General features: G+C 31.9%; 5 protein-coding genes across 7 annotated transcripts; all 5 read right to left on the reverse strand.

Annotated features, from left to right (window-relative positions):
* Window positions 1-104: 104 nt before the first annotated feature.
* Window positions 105-1,623, reverse strand: LOC128393073 (serine/arginine-rich splicing factor 10-like). Its single transcript, XM_053353195.1, has 4 exons — window positions 1,482-1,623; window positions 999-1,408; window positions 579-787; window positions 105-424 (listed from the first exon to the last, which is right to left on the reverse strand). Exons 2-4 carry the CDS (start codon window positions 1,067-1,069, stop codon window positions 222-224), a joined length of 483 nt encoding a protein of 160 aa, XP_053209170.1. The 5' UTR covers window positions 1,070-1,408; window positions 1,482-1,623; the 3' UTR covers window positions 105-221.
* Window positions 1,624-1,672: 49 nt separating this feature from the next.
* On the reverse strand, window positions 1,673-4,622 carry LOC128393062 (snRNA-activating protein complex subunit 4-like). The gene is made up of 3 exons (XM_053353175.1): window positions 3,838-4,622; window positions 2,600-3,764; window positions 1,673-2,501 (listed from the first exon to the last, which is right to left on the reverse strand). The coding sequence occupies exons 1-3, from the start codon at window positions 4,519-4,521 to the stop codon at window positions 1,903-1,905; spliced, it is 2,448 nt and encodes an 815-aa protein (XP_053209150.1). The 5' UTR covers window positions 4,522-4,622; the 3' UTR covers window positions 1,673-1,902.
* A 275-nt stretch (window positions 4,623-4,897) lies between these two features.
* On the reverse strand, window positions 4,898-6,845 carry LOC128393072 (uncharacterized). The gene has a single exon (XM_053353194.1). It carries the CDS (start codon window positions 6,694-6,696, stop codon window positions 5,917-5,919), a length of 780 nt encoding a protein of 259 aa, XP_053209169.1. The 5' UTR covers window positions 6,697-6,845; the 3' UTR covers window positions 4,898-5,916.
* An 88-nt stretch (window positions 6,846-6,933) lies between these two features.
* LOC128393060 (uncharacterized) lies at window positions 6,934-10,111 on the reverse strand. The gene is given in 2 exon segments (XM_053353172.1): window positions 6,934-9,795; window positions 9,798-10,111. Coding segments are annotated over 2 exon segments (2,550 nt in total). The 5' UTR covers window positions 9,856-10,111; the 3' UTR covers window positions 6,934-7,303.
* A 131-nt stretch (window positions 10,112-10,242) lies between these two features.
* LOC128393058 (FHIP family protein CPIJ015043-like) lies at window positions 10,243-16,982 on the reverse strand. 3 transcript variants are annotated; one of them, XM_053353167.1, is made up of 11 exons: window positions 16,827-16,982; window positions 16,147-16,436; window positions 13,857-14,446; window positions 13,375-13,783; window positions 12,918-13,302; window positions 12,608-12,655; window positions 12,208-12,375; window positions 12,027-12,106; window positions 10,911-11,926; window positions 10,743-10,842; window positions 10,243-10,670 (listed from the first exon to the last, which is right to left on the reverse strand). In XM_053353167.1, exons 3-11 carry the CDS (start codon window positions 14,413-14,415, stop codon window positions 10,442-10,444), a joined length of 2,994 nt encoding a protein of 997 aa, XP_053209142.1. In that variant the 5' UTR covers window positions 14,416-14,446; window positions 16,147-16,436; window positions 16,827-16,982; the 3' UTR covers window positions 10,243-10,441. The 3 variants fall into 3 exon arrangements, with proteins under 3 accessions (XP_053209142.1, XP_053209143.1, XP_053209144.1); XM_053353168.1 differs by having other exon boundaries at window positions 16,147-16,421; window positions 16,827-16,967; XM_053353169.1 differs by lacking the exon at window positions 12,608-12,655.
* Between the last annotated feature and the right edge of the window lie 155 nt (window positions 16,983-17,137).

The following is a 17,137-nucleotide window of genomic DNA, read 5'->3' on the forward strand; positions in this document are numbered from 1 at the left end:
TCGAGTTGTTTATAGAATTTGTTTTGATGGAAAAATTCATTGGCCTTATGGTGGAGATCCAATGCCATCTATTGGTTTGATGAATAAAATGTAAATCGTGTAACTTTTATGTGAACCAAATTGACTCAGCGAATTTATTTAATTGTTGACACATTTGTCGATTTATCTATGAAACGATGAGACAATTACAAACATTTTTACATTTGATTAAGTGGAAAATTTTACCATCTCTCTCTTGATCTTTCTCTTGATCGTTGTCGTGACCTTTCTCGTGATCTATATCTTGATCTGTCCCGATCTCGAGAACGGCTTCTTGATCGACTTCTATAACGTTCTCGAGATGATCTTCTTTTATGGCCATTGTGCCGTGAGTCCCCTCGTTCATTTGGTGTTCGTCTTTCTTTGTATCGCATCTCGCCTGGAGCTTTGATTATAGAGAGAAAAAGAGTGTACTTCTTCAATTTCTTTCAACCAATTTTTTCTTTAGGTTTCTTTATAGCAACTTTGGCCTTTCATTTGATTTGATTTGATTTGTAATCACCAAAACCATCATCTTTAACTACCTGTGGATGACTTACTCTTTCGATCTCCTTGTGCAAATTCAACGGCCAATTCACGTCCATGAAAGGTCAAATGTTGAAGATCTCGTACAGCATCCTTAGCATCTCGAAGACTTTCATATTGAACATAAGCAAAGCCCCTTGGCTTCCTATTATAATAGTCAACTGGTATATAGACATCAGCTATTTTACCATATTTACCAAAAATATTCTTTAAATCAGTTGATCTAAAATGACAAAATTCAAATCAGCGAAACAAAAAGAAAACGAGTCAAAAATCCGCAGTTAGAAAAAAAACAGGAGAATAAACAGTAAAAAAAAGCTTCAAGTCAAAGAGAAAAGAAGACGAAACAAGGAGAAAAAAGAATAGAAAACAAAAAAATTCTCTACAAACAACACATGCTGTTTGTTGGAAGTTTGAAAACAAAATACACTCACCTGATATCTTCAGAAAGATTTTTAATGAACAGAGATTTATTGGCTATTCTATCACTTCCACTTCTTGGCATGATGAGAAAGTTGTACGAATAAACTAATTAATCAGCCAACCTGTTGATTAATATCCTTTGACACTCAACATTTAAAATGATTTAAACTCTTTGGCTTTTTTTTTGAGACATTTACCGTTCTAACATTTATTCCGTTAGGTGTCACCACTTTTTCTCGTTGACTTTTAAACCATTTAAAGCGCATCATTTAAATGGATTCAAAGTTAAATCTCTTTGAATTGTTACAATTAGAGAGAAATATTTTTAATTCTTGTAAGAATTACTTTCATTTCTGTTGGTCACACAAGTTAAATTAGTTAAATTGGAGGTAATCATATGATTCGAATTTGCCAAAAGAGCCTAAAAATTGACAGAAAAATGAGACAATTAAACAAAGATTATGTAATTTTAATCATCGATTGATAATATTTACCTTAATTGAAGTCGTCCAGCAATTTGTGCAATTAAAGGATGAGCATCAGAATTACAGTTACTTAATTCTGGCTTTTGGTCGTGAATTATTTGGATCTAATTAAACATATTGTCCTCTGAACAAATTAATATAAAGATTCAGTTGATTTGCTCACTTAGCATGAGGACAAATTTTGAACCATTTTGATACAATTATGTTTACTATTAATTGTTAATAAAAAAACATTCATACGAGCCTGTTACATATAAACAAAAACAAACAAAAAATAGTCATTTGGTTCACTTAATTAAGACGATTCAATAACTAATCGCTCGTGTTTTTAAACTATCATAAAAAATAAAATTGATTAGATGTTGGCGATTCGAGATGGTCAAGCTTAGGATGAATTGAAATTTTGATCTCTTTAAATTGTGTCAATGTTTTAATCCTCATAAGAATTACTTTTAGCTAAATAATTCTCATAATTTTTGAATAAATATCTTTGTTTTTCTCTTGAATCATTACAATGTCCAATATTTGACGATTGACATTTTTTCCGCTTTTTTGGTTTAGATTTTGATGGTTTGCAGATCGCTAATGAAGATGAAGATGATGATGATTCTGTTGGTGATGTTGGAATTGTTGATTGGGTTGAATCGGATGGTGGTTTCATTGATTTGGGTTGATTTTTTGAAAGAAGACAAGGCCAAAAATAGAGAGAAACAATTAATCCAACTAATGTCCTGTAATTTGAGTCCCAAACATGTTGACTAGTATCATAATTGTAATCAGCTAATTGTTGCTTCAATCCTGCTCTCATGTTTAGTAAAACTTGATAAGATTGAGTTGTTATGATGTTTGGTGGGAAAATTGGTGGACAATGATTAAGCTTTTCGGTGTTCACTCCGATCACTTGTTTTCGCAAGACAGAAGATATAACTTTGGATAGTAAATGAGGTTCATCGGGTAATTTACCGTCGAAATAATCAGTTAGAATATTTTCCAGAACATCGAATAACATTGTTTGTTGAGCAACTCGAGCTACGAAAAAAAGAGAGAAGAAAAAACAATAATTAATTATATCAATCGATTATGTAAAATTATTCGTTTCAATGGAGAAGGAAATTTGTTTTCTTTACCAATTTTCTTTGTTGGTTTACTAATTTTTCCCATTAAAGAGTAAAGACTAAATTGTTGAATAAGTTGTTGTTCGATTCTTTCTTCGGTTTCGGGTTTCTTTTTTCGACCACCAACTCCAGGTCGGCTTAGTTTCGCTCGGTAGGTGCCATCGTTTACTGCGATTTCAAGCTGCTTTTTACCCTCTCGAAGGAAATCATCAAGTGATTGTCCTTCTTCTAGAACAAATTCAAGATTAGGAGGGGGTTTTCCATAAGGTCTATTTCGAGGAACCAAATCTCTTAGATCTTTAGAAGTTTCTATCGTTTTAGTGACTCTGTGTTTCTCAATTGTATCATATCTTGCGGCGATTTGGCGAGGATTTCGTTTAGTTAGATGAGCCATCACATCGACCCAGCGGAAATTTTCCTTCGGAGCTTTGCTAACTAATTTTAAATCTTCGAAAAAAGTCCAATTACCTAATTTACGATCTTTAATTCCCAATCTAAGCATGTATCTTTCTCGGCATTGCATATTACTCCGTCCAGGGATATATTCAGCAACTGATTTCCACTTGTGAACTCCACATTTTCTAACGGCAGCCAATAAAACTTTATCTTCCAATTCAGTCCATTTAGCACCTCGACGTAAAATTTGACTCTTATTATAATAATTTTTTATCTGTGGCAATGAACGTGAACCCATGAAATATCGGACTTGAGTCCAGGGAATATGATCACCGACAGATAATTTGTCAATCAGGTAATAAAGTAACTTTGATTCCTCTTTAGTAAAACGTCCGGAAGATATAATTGTCTCACTTAATTTTGATTGGTATCTTTGGCAACATTGCCAGGCTACTCTTTTGGTTCCCAAATTTTTAGCAATCTTATCCCAATCATAGTGAAACCTTTGAGCCAAACTTTTTAAATCTTCATCTTCCTTTTGTGACCATTTATCATGATTAATCTCAGGATGTTCAAAGTTTGTCCATCTAATTTCACAGTCAAATTCATCATAAAGTGATGGACAATTTTGAGCAACTTCAAGCCAATCAATATCCTCACTGTGTTCCCTTGAAGGTATATTTGAAACACTACGGACCAATTCAATCTGATCATCAAGAGTTTTCATCTTATCAGTCTTTTCGTCAATAATATCTTGACTTGCTTCTTGTGATTTCAATTTCTATACCAAAAAAAAGAAAGAAAATCAATTACTCATTTGAAAACCAATTTCCACATTGTTTACCAATACTTACATTAATTTCTGCGAGTAAATTATTCTTTTGAATTGTAAGAGGTTCCAACTCCTTTTTGTCAACACAGTTTTGAACGGATGAAGTTAAATACAATTTATCTGAATCTTTCCAAGGTTTTTTGTATCGAAGGTAAAAAGGATTAATACAACCAGTTGCTTTACGACTTTTAGTATCATCATTATCATCGGCAGCATAGTCTCGTCTATCACGAAAATAAGGAGCCAAAAATTTAAGTAATGAATTAGGATAAATATGATCATTCGCTAGAGCTTGACTCTCCAGTAATTCCTGTTGCATCATTAGATTAGCTTGAAGTTTCTCTTCCAGATTATTTTTGAAATCGATCAATGATTCGAGATATTTTTCATTGAGTTTAACACAACCAGCAATTGACTTTGGTAAGCTATCGATGTCGGTAAATTGAGTATCATCTCTATCATAAATGTCTATATTTTCTTCGTCTTGATGATAATTTGGACAGATAGCGATTGATTGGTCAACGGGTTTACTAATTTCGATAAAATTATCATCAACAGCATCACTTTCAACAGCAACTCTGTCCATAAGATGGTAATCACATGCATCGGAATCAATTTCATTATTACCCTCGATGTAATCGAGAGGCACAAGATCAAAGGGATAATCATCGTCTAAAGGTAAACTAATTATCTCACCATCGTACATAATTAATTGATTTTGTTGATAGAAAAACAAAACAAAACAAAAATTTAGAAAAACAGTAAAAAAAATGTTCACTTGAATTCCTCAAGCGCCAATGAGAAAATCATAACATTGGGGATCCGATATTCTAAAAAGATACAATCAGATATGAAGGAACAATTTTTGAATTCGAAATCAGTTGATTTAGTTAATTGCAGTTGGAAAAATTTCTTAAAAATTAGATGGAAATGTTTACAGTTTACATTGGAATATTTTGTTAAGAATTTATTCCAATTATTCTGATTAGAATGTAAATTGAGATCGATGACATTATTAGTTTTCTGATCATCTGGTTGATAATAAATTAGATTCGCAATCAAGGATTTTGTGGAGATGATAATTAAATGATTAAGATGATTGTTTATTGTAATTGACAATAGATTGTTTTGATATTTTTGTGTTATATTTTAAGGCATTTTTACCTTGCGTCTTAAATAGTTAATAGCTGATGATCTGGAGGGAATATTGAGTTTTTTTATACAATTAATCAGTTTCATTTTCTGATTGAATGTGATTAATAGGATAGTTAGGTTTAGGTTGTCTCTTTTTTTGATGGTTATTATATATAATTGGTTAATTACATGGAGATATGAGACATTATTATTATGCTTTTGTCTTCAAGTTAAATTGTATTCAAAAAAAAAACAACGAGGGAATCAAGAGTTGAAGGTATTGATGATATGATAATTAGTCTTTAGTTTTAAATGTTAACTGTGCTTTCGTTGACTTGATTTGCTGATATTAAAAGTTGTATGATTGACTTTGGTTGTAAGTTATTAACCCTTGGATAAGCTTTGAATCGTTAATGTGGGAATCATAATTTGATGATGATGATTAAGTTAATTGGTTAAGCTCGTTGTCTCAATCCCAATCGGATTTAAGGTTTTCGTCATCTCCATATATTTACAAGTGAAAATGTTCAACCCTATTGGTAATGTGTTAATTATTGGTTGATGATGAGCAATATTTAGTTATGATGAAACATCAAATTTACCGATGATGTACAAAAGGAAAATTAAAAAGATGAAGCTGTAATTAAATCCACGTTGTTATCGTTGTAATTTAACCAAGGAACGAGTGATAATGATTAGTGGCAGATATTTAACTCGTTAATTTTTCATCATCCAATGATTGAATTTCCAAGATTATCAGGATTTCATTTCCTATCGTTAATGTTTCTGGCTTTTTTTCTTAAAGGAAAACGATTGAATTGCTTTTCCTCCAGGCTAATTGTAATGAGAACAATAATAATGGTGAAAGCAGGATAGTTTAACCCACTGAATAGTAATCATATTGGTACACCTGATCGCCAGGGTGATGGGTTTAAAATCAATCGGATAAAATGAAGTCGAGTTGAGATTAGTTATCATTTTGTTGGTCAGATAAAATTGTTTCGCTTTGATTTCGTTTACAAGCTTCGTCATAGGAAGGAGGTGGTTCGTCTAAGCAGCTTAATTCATAGGATTGTCGGGAAGATACTTCATCATGACGCAATGAAATTCGAGTTGAATCTCCTCCATTTCTCATATTATCTTCATTCAGATTCGCTCCAATTTCAGCCAATCTTAGTCCGATGCTTGAATCTTGGCACAGGTTGGAATCATCAGTTGGCTTCTCGTTGCAAACACAATGGTAAAGAAAAGCCAAACAACAAGGAATACTAATGAATAGGGCGATGAGTAACATGATTATCCATAAGGCTGCCGAAGATAACATTGTGTAAAAAGCATTGAAACTCGATAATTGTTGAGCTGAGATGTGCAGACATTTCATCATGTAAGGATCATAAGTATAATTAGTAACACAATTACACTGATTTGAATCACAGAAAGAATAATTATCCGAGTAAATACATTCCTGGTCAGTTAAACATTTATCTCCATGAGATTTGTTACGTTTACATTGATGTGGGCCAACAATTACTGGAGTTTCAGGTCTACATCTACAGATATGATTATCATCACAGTAAATGTGAATATTTAAAGGCCAACAAATGCCCAGGATGTTACAAGGTTGACCAACATGACCTGAGGTTAAATTAACCTTAACGGTGAGAAGGAAAAAAGAAAACCAAATGGAAACAAAGATGGCACAAGATGAAGAGGGAATTAAACTAAACGAAGAAAATAAATTAAACATAATTTCTAAAGGAACCTGAAGTATCGCTCATTATAACCGGAAGAACATTGAAGAAAATTAATCAAAATTAAAAAGAAAAGAAAAGAAAAACAAATCAAAACAAAAATTATAAAAAAGAAAAAAAATTCACTTGAATTCCTCAAGCGCCAATGAGAAAATCATAACATTGGAGATCCGATATTCTAAAAAGATACAATCAGATATGAAGGAACAATTTTTGAATTCGAAATCAGTTGATTTAGTTAATTACAATTAAATGGAAATGTTTCAGATTTAAACAACAGAATATTCTGGTTAATTTATGCTGAAAATATATTCTGATTAGAGTGTAAAATGAAATCAATTGGAAAACTTGGTTAACTTTGTTTCGAAATTAAAAAGACAAAACTTTTAGATTTAAATGATTTCGATTGTTGGTTAATTTTAATTGTTCAAATTGGAATTGGAATTGGAAATTACATTAAAAATGTTTAATTAGAAAGATTTAATAAATGTAAGGAAAGAATTTGATGAAAAGTGTTTTAATTAGAAAGTAAAATGTCTTGGAAAATTTGGATTAATGAATTTGGTTCGAATTTTGATTTTTCGTTTTCGATTTTCTTTCGTTCTAACAACTTGTATCTAATCTTAAAACTCTCAATTTTTCTTGTTCTATAAAAATACAGGCTGATTCATTCATTCCACCACAATAATGAGAAGATGAGAAAACGGTGATCACCTTTCCACCCATATGGAACCGATAACCCGCCGGGATAACCTCATGAGCTCTGATAATGTGAGTTAATCCATTGGCCTGAAGAAACTTGTTGACCGCTTCTTCGTTGAAATAATAAGCTGTACCTCGTTTGGTGTTGGGTAGAAAACCTTGTAAACCGTTGAACGAAGTAGATCCCGATTGTAACCTTAACATGTCCGCATATTCATCATACTCATTACCCGAAACTGGATCATTCCAAAGTATTTCCCATGCAGCGGGTGATTGAGACTCGGGCTCGGGCAATGGAGTGGGTATGGCTTGAAGATCGTCGATTTTGGTTAACGAAGTTGGTATTCCACCATGAGCACAGAAAATTGATTCATCGATAACTGCACAAATCGGCATAACATCGAAGACCCGGTTAATTGCATCCCAAATTGTACTTCCCAAATTTTTACCGAATTTGTCCAAACACTCTCGTTGAAAGGTGAACACCGCTTGAATTGATCGTAGTTCATGATTACCTCGAAGAAGCCAGAACTTTTCAGGGGATAACAGTTTACACGAGAATAGGTAAAGAATACATTCTAGACCATATTCACCTCGATCGACAAAATCTCCCAGGAACAAATAACTCGCTGGAACACAATTAGGAGCTTTTCTCCACAAGATTCGTTCATAAATCATCATGTCTCTAAAATTACCATGAGTGTCACCGAGAACGTAAACTGGACTACTGATCTTGATACATCTCGCCTCTCTTTTGAAGGTACTTTCAATGTCCGAGCAAAGTTTGATAATCGCATTGGCCAAGGCCGTTCGATCACAGGTAACCCAATAATTTCCAGCCTTTGATTTTTCACCAGGTTTTCGCCGAGTTCCAAAGGTCCGTTTAAAGTTACCCAAATTGGCCACTTCAGAGTAATCACGAAGCCATTCAATCATTCGATTGGCCACATTTTCGACACTGAAAGCGACTAATGACATCGCTCGACGATCCTTTGGAGTTTGAACAACTTCCTCTGGTAACACTTCCATTGGTTCAACGATATTTCCCTCGGGTGCAACTCGAGCTGAATGAACGGCGATAGTGTAACGTTTGTTTCTACAATTAGAACACGAACCTTTGGTTCGTTTACTGACTTTGACCTCATGTTCACCCGAATTACCACCTGATGGTGTTGGAATATGAGTCAATGATTCGTAACAACGTTTAGTACCAATGGTTGTTAAAATTGGAAACGGAGATCGAAACAATGAAGATGAACCTCGAAATGACATTGTACCAATAGCTCGTAACAATTGGGTATCAGAGACAACGGGTGAAGGGTCATTCAAGTTAATACCAAGTGCCTGGTAGTTTTTAACCAACTCTTTCTCAACGGAATCATCGTCATGAGGCTTATTTTTCAATCTCAAAATATCGTAGGTCATTCGAGCCATTTCAATGTTGTCCAATACCGAATCGTTATTAATATCATAGTAACGGAAAATGTAACCACATCGTAGCTCACCAGGATGACCACCATGGTGGGTTTGTTTGTCCATGGCGGCGAGGCCAAGTAGAAACTCATGGAAAGACAAGTAAGACATATGATTGAAGCCAAAGGCTCGGTAAACATTTTCCAGGTCAGTATCGTTCGGTGGCCAACCAATTCGTGACATGTAATCAACAAATGAAGGGAAAACCATGTACTGTGATGGATAACAGTGTTGAATGAATTCGGAGTAAAGTCGACTGATATCTCGTTCCATGAAATTTGCCGATTTCAACATTTCATCTTGAAAAGTTTTCGCTGTCTCTCTGGGCAAATATCTCATAGCGTCTCGCAAAGTGTACTCAGTGTAAGCACCTTTTTCAATAGCGTTATGTAAAAAGGCCTCACCGAAAACACAAGGCTCTGGACCCCAAAGATCAGTGACATTTTGATTGATAACATCGTCGGCTGAATGCCAGCTTAAAGTTTTGTTTGTTTGGCAACAATTACCTTTATCTTCATGAGTTAATTGTGATAGGAAAGTAACTCGAGTAACGAATTGGCAAAAGTATGGAACCTGAAGTCGGAAAATGTGAATCAATTCAGGCTGAGAAAATGAAAGATACGATTTAGGTCCAGATCCGGTTGAAAGTACTTGCTTTAATCTGGAAACACAAGCGGCATACCAGCCCTCTGACGGCTTTAGGGCCACATAGGGAAGCCACATTCCTTTTCCTTCACCGATACGAGTAAGGCCAAAATTGTTGTGCCTTGGACAGTAAATTACGGTCGCACAACAATCAAATAAATTAGGTCCAAAAGGGGTCGGTGCTTCGGCTCGTTCTAATGATTGAATTCGTCGCATCATTTTACTGGCGGAAGTTCCGAGCGAAGATGTTGATTCAAGTGATGGCGATCTTTTCGAAATCCTAAAGCTTTAGCTCGATCTTTGGCATTCCGAACATTTTTTCCTGGTTTGGGCATAATTAACACAATTAAGAATCAATTTAACTTAAAACCAATTAAAACAATTGATCGATTGTTAAATGGTCTTCAATTAAAACTAAATCATCCATTGAAGTTGAAGAAAACACCATGTACCAGAATTTTGAATAGAATTGAATTAATTTTGATTAAAATGAACAAATTAGTTGGAGGACAAAATTAAACACAATAATCAAATTGATAAGTTAATTGTTACAATTTCATTAGAACAACAATTAGTAAATTTAAGGATATAAAGAAAATTAGCTATTATAAGATTCGATAGTTAATTAAACTTTTCAACAATTAGTTGAATGTAATTTTTTTCCTACAAATTATTAATTGTCAGTTTGTAAGCAAAAAATGATTAAACAATCAACATTAAGATTGCTTTTCTTAAGCCAATCAATTTATTAATCATGGCATTGATGTTTTACATTATTTACAATTTGTTCAATTTGTTGGGAGTAAAATTATCACAATTAGCGATTTTTTTCCTTCATTCGAGTATCTTGTCAATACAATTCCAATTGTATCTCATGATAATACACTAATTACAATGAGAGTTTTTGATTACTTTGATTAATCAATTTGTAGTAAAGTTAATGAAGTAACTTTGGGGTAACAATTGATGATAATTAAATTGATTAGGTTCGATATCCGATAGTAAATAATGTTCCATGGAAATTGCTGCCAATTCTTTGATAAACTCTTCGAAAATTATACAAGCTTGAATGATACGAACATTTTCTGACGATTTAGTTGATCCATCGATACCTTCATCCTCTTCAATCAAGTATTTCTTGTTAATGAATCTATTTAAAAATAAGAAGAAAACAAGACAATTAACCAAATTTCGTCGAAAAGACAATTAGTTAAACACTCACTTGTATCCATTGTCCAGAGACTCTAATGATGGACATTCTTCAAGTTTAGAGTTACTTGTTACCCAAGGAAGAAATGATTTTAAGCTTCTTCTTTTTTTCACTGAAAGTAACAGAGAAACAAACAATTAGAAGGTAATTGATTAATTGCCATGGAAAATAAATAATTACCTTTTTTGTCTGCATTTGACTTGATTGAGAATGAAGTTTCTGATTCTTCACTAACAGCTGATCCAGATCTTTTAACAGGTAAAGTTAATGAGGATAAATTTTGTTTCTCTTTCAAATACAATTCATTGAAATTATCAATCTTTCTTGACATATCTTCTAATTGTTTTTTCAGGTTAATCAGGATGGAAAATAAACTTCGAACATTTTTGTGCAATTTAAGGTCACAATTAAGGAATAATGATTTCAAATGATATTCTGGAAAAGTTGCCAGACGACTGATTATCCCGGTAAGTTGTAGATTTACGTAATAATCGTTGAAAGGTAATTGTGATAAACGAGAGAGTAAATTTGAAAGAAAAGGTCCAATCATTTCGGCTTCGCTATTGTGACTAGGTTCGTTTGTCGATGTTGGTGAAGAGGTTGAGGAAGAGGTTGTTGTTGTTGTTGTTGATATTGTTGGTGTTTGTATATTTTCACAGGTCATATCGGTCAGGCCAGATAACTTTGAACAGTCCAGGTTAAAATTGGAGGACGAACTGGTTGTTAAAAATATTCCAGAATCAGATGGAGGTGAAATCATTTGATTATCGTTTGAACCATTCATGTTTTTTGACTCGTATTTAATTAACCATGGTGATGTTTTCACTTTACAATCAAGTATTGCAGAGTGAGCCTCATCTAGGTAATTAAAACAGCTCTCAAAGAAATTGTTGTCAGCGTTAATTGCTGAGCAATTTACTGGGGTAACTGTTGAAGTCACATTGTAATCATATGAGGAATAAGTTGATGATGATGTAGATCGTGATGGTGATGGAGATAAATGATCCAAGTTCAATGAATTATGAAATGATCTTAATGGTATTTGTTGTTGTTGTTGATGATGATGATGATGTTGATTAAATGTTGGCACAAGGGTGAAAAACTTTTTTGCAGAATACAGAAATTGTTCAGAGACATCAGATTCCATTCCATGATCATGTTTATTATCAAAGATAATTTTACAATCGATTAGATATCTAAAGGGAAAACGGATACATAAATGATAATAAATTAGTGTCACAGGAAAACAATTTAAATTACCGGAAAATAAGTAAGTAAATCTAAATAAAAACAAACCTTAATAACAATTCAAGGATAACATCTTCACAATCAAGGTCTATGATGGTCCTAATCAATACCAAAGTGATTAAGCTTAACTAGAAAAGATATAATAACAACAAAAGGAAGGACAATAAGACAAAGAAAAAACAAATTTAAAATTAGTTGACCATTGAAAGAATTGAATAAAATGACCAACCTTGGTTGTCGCTTGAATCCGAGCAATCAGAGTATTGAGTATCCGTTGGTCGTCAAATTTTTCAATACAAATGAATTTAAGAAATATCTTCAAAAGTTGAGGCTCAGTCACTCGGCGTAAACACAATTCAAGGTAAGAAGTGGTTGTAATGATTTGCTGAATAGTGTCCTGTGAAAACAATCAACAATTAACAAACAAACAAAATATAAACATTAGTTAAAATTCAATGACCAAAGGTAAATAAAAGGCAAACAAAATATAAAACAAGGAAATTGAAATAATATATAAAAGGTATTGCAAAAATATACAGAGGATTTAGATGTAAAAAAGAGGATAATTAGCTGAGGCATGCAGTGGCAAAAAAATAATTAAGATAATTAATTAAAAAGGGAAGACAAACCGAGTGCTTTGTTGAGTTTTCCAGTATATCAAGAGGTATATTCATTTCCTGTAAAAAGTTATGTATATAAAAGTTATAAGCTGGGAAACCTAAGATTGTTTGATTATTACAATTGATTTGATTGTTTATCATTTGTAAAATGATTAAATGTTTGCACTGAAAGCCAAGCTAATTAGATGAGTAAGAAATTTGCAATTTTCTTAACCACATGATTGATTTTTTGTTTGTTTTTTTTCTCATCTTCATGATATTTAATCCTAAATGAACATTGATAATCCATAATCTGGATCCATAATTTATCCCAACTTACCTCATGTAAAGCGGGTCCAATAACGGGAACCAGAAAACCTTGATAAATTAGGTTAATCATTTGTTTCTTAATCAATGGATGGGAAACTTTAACCACAAAATTACAAAAATCTAATGAACTTAGGAAATTTTGTAATTCGGGTTTATCGGCGATATCTTGTTCGGTGATTTGTAAACGATCGTCTAATGTTATTAATTTTCGAGGTAACGAGGAGTAAAGTCCACTTAATATCGTCGCCATAACTGGACCTAGATTACTGTCATTGGCTATGTATTGACTGAGTGATTCGTTTGTTTGAGAGATTGGCATAATTTGGAGAAGTCCGTTACGTGCCTGTTGACCGATGGCACCTTCACGATGGACAAATGAAATGAGTAAAGAGAATCTAAAGGATGAAAATAAAATCAAATTAACATCTAAATTGTTGATTGTTTTCGTCAATATGATGATTACTTACACCAAAAATCGCGATTCAATTTCTTTCCGCTCAGAAAAATATTTTGATTTATAATCAGAATTTTTAAATTCATCATTGTGCTCGTTATTGTTTCTATTTTCATGATCACCATTATCGTTGAAAAATAATTGTAAAAGTTGATTGTCACGTCCAATACATTGACAAATCGTATTGAGCAGGGAAACGAGTCGTTTTTCAACGTCCAAGGGACAAGTTTTACTACAACGGGATAAAAGTTGATGTAATATCTTAATTACAGAGGATTGGAAGATGCAATTATCCTTATTGTATCTGCTTAAAAGAAGGTCAAAAGATTTGAGTTGTTCAATTTTCATGATATTGGTGAACTCTCCGATATCACAGCTCCAATTGAATATTTGATCTAAAATATTTTCCATTAAAAAGTAATCTATGTATTTAAAACAAGAAAAGAAAACAATTAGTATGTGTAAATATATTATTCCAATGGTAATATTATTCACCTAATAGTGTGGTTGATGATGATGATGAAGATGACAAGGATGATGGTGATGGAGAGGGTGAGCAAGATAAATCCATGGATTTTGAGTGTTGGGAGGAACTTGTATCATTAATTAATTTGGTGTTACTTGTGTTGGTAAAATTTTTGGCTTCCTGAAGGAGCAAGGCAATCATTTGATCAATATTATTCACAACACTGGTTATATCATCGGTGGTGATTACTTTGGATTTTGGCACTTGAGGGTTGAATCCATTGGATGTAATTGTTTTCTGGGTCATGATGACTGATGTTTGATACCAATGATTTTTAAATGTCGCCAACATAACTGATGGATCAAGGTGCTTTATGGTATAATCACAATTATCAATTAAACTGTGATCATTAATTGATCGTTGGTGATTGTTATTGGTATGTTGTGATGAGGGTAATGAGTAAAATTGTGAATTATGTGGTTCAGGTTGATTGTTGATTCCAAATTTACGTCCTTCGTATTGTTGATCAACTGTTGATGGAGTTAATCTGTTGTTCTGATTTGATCTTCTATTCCGCCAATTGTTCATCTTGTTGTTCAATTAAATTCTGTCTACGATTCTGAATGGGAATAGAAAGAAATGTAAATACAATCAATGAATAGGAGAACAAAAAAAAATCGAATCAATTTTAGTGAAAACTGGTTTCGATTATCATATTGATTAATCATAAGATTTTAATGATCAGCAAGAAATGGTTATGACAATCATATCAAGCACAATGAGAAAAAAGTAACAATTTGATGAGCATACACACAAATCAACAATTAGATAATAGTGAGAGTTGGAAAATTACAATTGAAACCATGATTAGAGTGATTTGTCAATAATCATAAGCATAAAGTTAACAGAAATTAATTGATTGAGTTAATTAAAAGCCTCAAGGCTTTTTCCCTTAAATGTTATCAATTAAAAAGCTGACCCAAATTCAGTGAGTGTGGACAAATATATAATAGACAATTTAATGATTTAATAGTAATTATGAAAGTGATTTGATTTTTTTCTCATTTCCTGAACTAATCAAATTGTTTCATTAAATGTAATTTATCATTCATGATAATAATAAATTAACATTATCAGAACAAGACAATTAAGGATGAAGATGAAGGTTTTTTTTTGTTAACCATACAAAATGATGAGCATTCACCATGGAAGTTAATTGTTGATCATTTGGTAAGAAAACAAAAACCAACAACAATTTAAATTACATGGATCTACATTTATTACTGTTAATATTTATTGGATTTGATTTATGATTTGGTGGACATTTAAATTGTTAAGTTAATAAGAGTAAAAAACGGAAAAGGATAAACCATCTGATCATGACAATAAATCATTGAGAATATAATTATAAATGATATCATTGTTATATTGATAGAAATCAATTTAATGGTAGTTAGTATTTAATATAATTGTGTATCTAATGCATATTGCTATTAGTTGATTCAGCTTCCATTAGATTGATATACTTGATCAATTGAATTGAATACAAGTTAAATGATGGAGAGAGAAATTAACTTTAAGTTAACTTTAATGATGATTAGAACAATTAATGAAAATTATAATCAACTGAAGGTTATCATAATTAATCCTACACTTTATTATTATTGTTATTGTGAGTGTTTTAATTTCACAATTAGCTAATAATGTGATTTGCTTTTGACGTTAAATTGTTTGATGAAATTAGGATTCTTTCATTGATTGTCATTAATTTAAAGTCAAGGATGTTAATCATTATTCATATGGTTAGTCATTAATTATCGTTTCTTCATTTATCCCATTGTTGGTAATCTAATGTGATTTAAGATAATTATCGAGAATGTTATTTATGGAAATGTTTGATTGTGGTGAACACAAAAAATTAAACAAATCATATGAATCATTGATGATGATTGTCACTTTAACTAATGTAAAACATAATCTGATCATCAATTGATTCAATATAATTTACTCTTAATTTTCAATGTTTAATCTGTTGTTAGATAGTAACTATTAATATTTATTTTTTTCGATGGGACTTTTGACCTGCAATTGAAGTTGCCAACAATTAACAACCACAATTGTTGCTTATTAAATAAACACATTGATAGTTTTTGAATGTTTTCCATCATCATCTTCCTATTTATCATTAAATCTCTTGTTAAGCAATAAAAGAAAAGCAATTGAAAGATTATGACAGATGAGAAAATGAAAAAGTGTGGAAACAATTTATGTATAATATGTTAAAAGCAATAATTATCCATCATGATGGTTAACACTTACCTAAAGTTTAATAATGATGGTAAAAAAGCAGTCAACTTGTTAATGATGATGATGATGATGCTGTTGTCAGAGGCATGTTAATTAAAAGTAGAAAATGTAAATATTATCCTTTTGTTTGTGATGAATGATTGAATATGAGACTCATTGAAAAAATGGTAAACGCAGTGAATGAAATAGGGTGTTGATCATTTTTTTCCGTTGAACAAAAACCATAAAACAAAACGAAAAGCAAAACTGAAGGTGGATTTTAAGGTGACATCAGAGTGAGTCCAATTCTATACACCAAATAACTAGAATTTAGAAAATAAAAGAGAGAGAGAAAGAAAGAAATTCAAAGTTAGATAAGTAAATACAAGAATTTTCAACCCTTAGGTGATAAATGTGAGAGAAACAAGTTTACATGATCGATATAGTAAAAGAAAATGATACAAACAGAATCTAAATAATTCGGTAATGTAAATAAATCAGTAGAAGAGGATTAAAACCAGTTGATTAACAATCGATGAGAAATAATTAATTTAGAAAAATGGAGATTAAAATAAATTAGATTAACATCAAAATTGGAGGGACAGAAAATGTAAACAAAAGGTAAACACAATCTCTTTCAATGGAGGACATTCAGTAAAAGGAAAAAGCAAAAACAGTAGTTGATTAAACATCATTATAACAAAAGAACTTACGTAATTTCATTTAATCCATTGATTAGAAGCAGATTGTTACAGAATTAATCAGAATGAGTAATATAAAAAATAACCACCGACACAAATGATAAAAAGCAACAATTAAAAGCAAAAATTTTTTTCCTCTTCAATTCAGCTCAATGAAATTTAGAAAATGGGATTTGACTGCCACCTGTTGACCGATATTCTTACTAAAGAGCATTTGTTTTTCTATTAACAAAAATTGAAACAATTTCTAATTATTTGATCAACTTAAGATTAGATTAATTAGTCTCCTGGTGATTTTTTAATTGTTCATTTACTTTGGAGAT

Source organism: Panonychus citri, unplaced genomic scaffold (assembly GCF_014898815.1).
Source record: "Panonychus citri isolate SS breed McGregor unplaced genomic scaffold, ASM1489881v1 Contig00138, whole genome shotgun sequence".
NCBI lineage: Eukaryota > Metazoa > Arthropoda > Arachnida > Trombidiformes > Tetranychidae > Panonychus > Panonychus citri.

What these genes read in the sequence shown, in the direction of transcription:
- LOC128393062 (XM_053353175.1), bottom strand. Translation starts at nt 4,521, where the DNA reads ATGTACGATGGTGAGATAATTAGTTTACCTTTAGACGATGATTATCCC. An exon ending in ATTTACTCGCAGAAATTAAT is followed by an intron (nt 3,765 to 3,837) that starts GTAAGTATTGGT and finishes TTTTTGGTATAG; the next exon opens with AAATTGAAATCACAAGAAGC. An exon ending in TAAACCAACAAAGAAAATTG is followed by an intron (nt 2,502 to 2,599) that starts GTAAAGAAAACA and finishes TTTTTTTCGTAG; the next exon opens with CTCGAGTTGCTCAACAAACA.
- LOC128393073 (XM_053353195.1), bottom strand. Translation starts at nt 1,069, where the DNA reads ATGCCAAGAAGTGGAAGTGATAGAATAGCCAATAAATCTCTGTTCATT. An exon ending in AATCTTTCTGAAGATATCAG is followed by an intron (nt 788 to 998) that starts GTGAGTGTATTT and finishes TTGTCATTTTAG; the next exon opens with ATCAACTGATTTAAAGAATA. An exon ending in TGCACAAGGAGATCGAAAGA is followed by an intron (nt 425 to 578) that starts GTAAGTCATCCA and finishes CTATAATCAAAG; the next exon opens with CTCCAGGCGAGATGCGATAC.
- LOC128393072 (XM_053353194.1), bottom strand. Translation starts at nt 6,696, where the DNA reads ATGTTTAATTTATTTTCTTCGTTTAGTTTAATTCCCTCTTCATCTTGT.
- LOC128393058 (XM_053353167.1), bottom strand. Translation starts at nt 14,415, where the DNA reads ATGAACAATTGGCGGAATAGAAGATCAAATCAGAACAACAGATTAACT. An exon ending in ATCATCAACCACACTATTAG is followed by an intron (nt 13,784 to 13,856) that starts GTGAATAATATT and finishes TTAAATACATAG; the next exon opens with ATTACTTTTTAATGGAAAAT. An exon ending in TTGGACCCGCTTTACATGAG is followed by an intron (nt 12,656 to 12,917) that starts GTAAGTTGGGAT and finishes AACTTTTTACAG; the next exon opens with GAAATGAATATACCTCTTGA.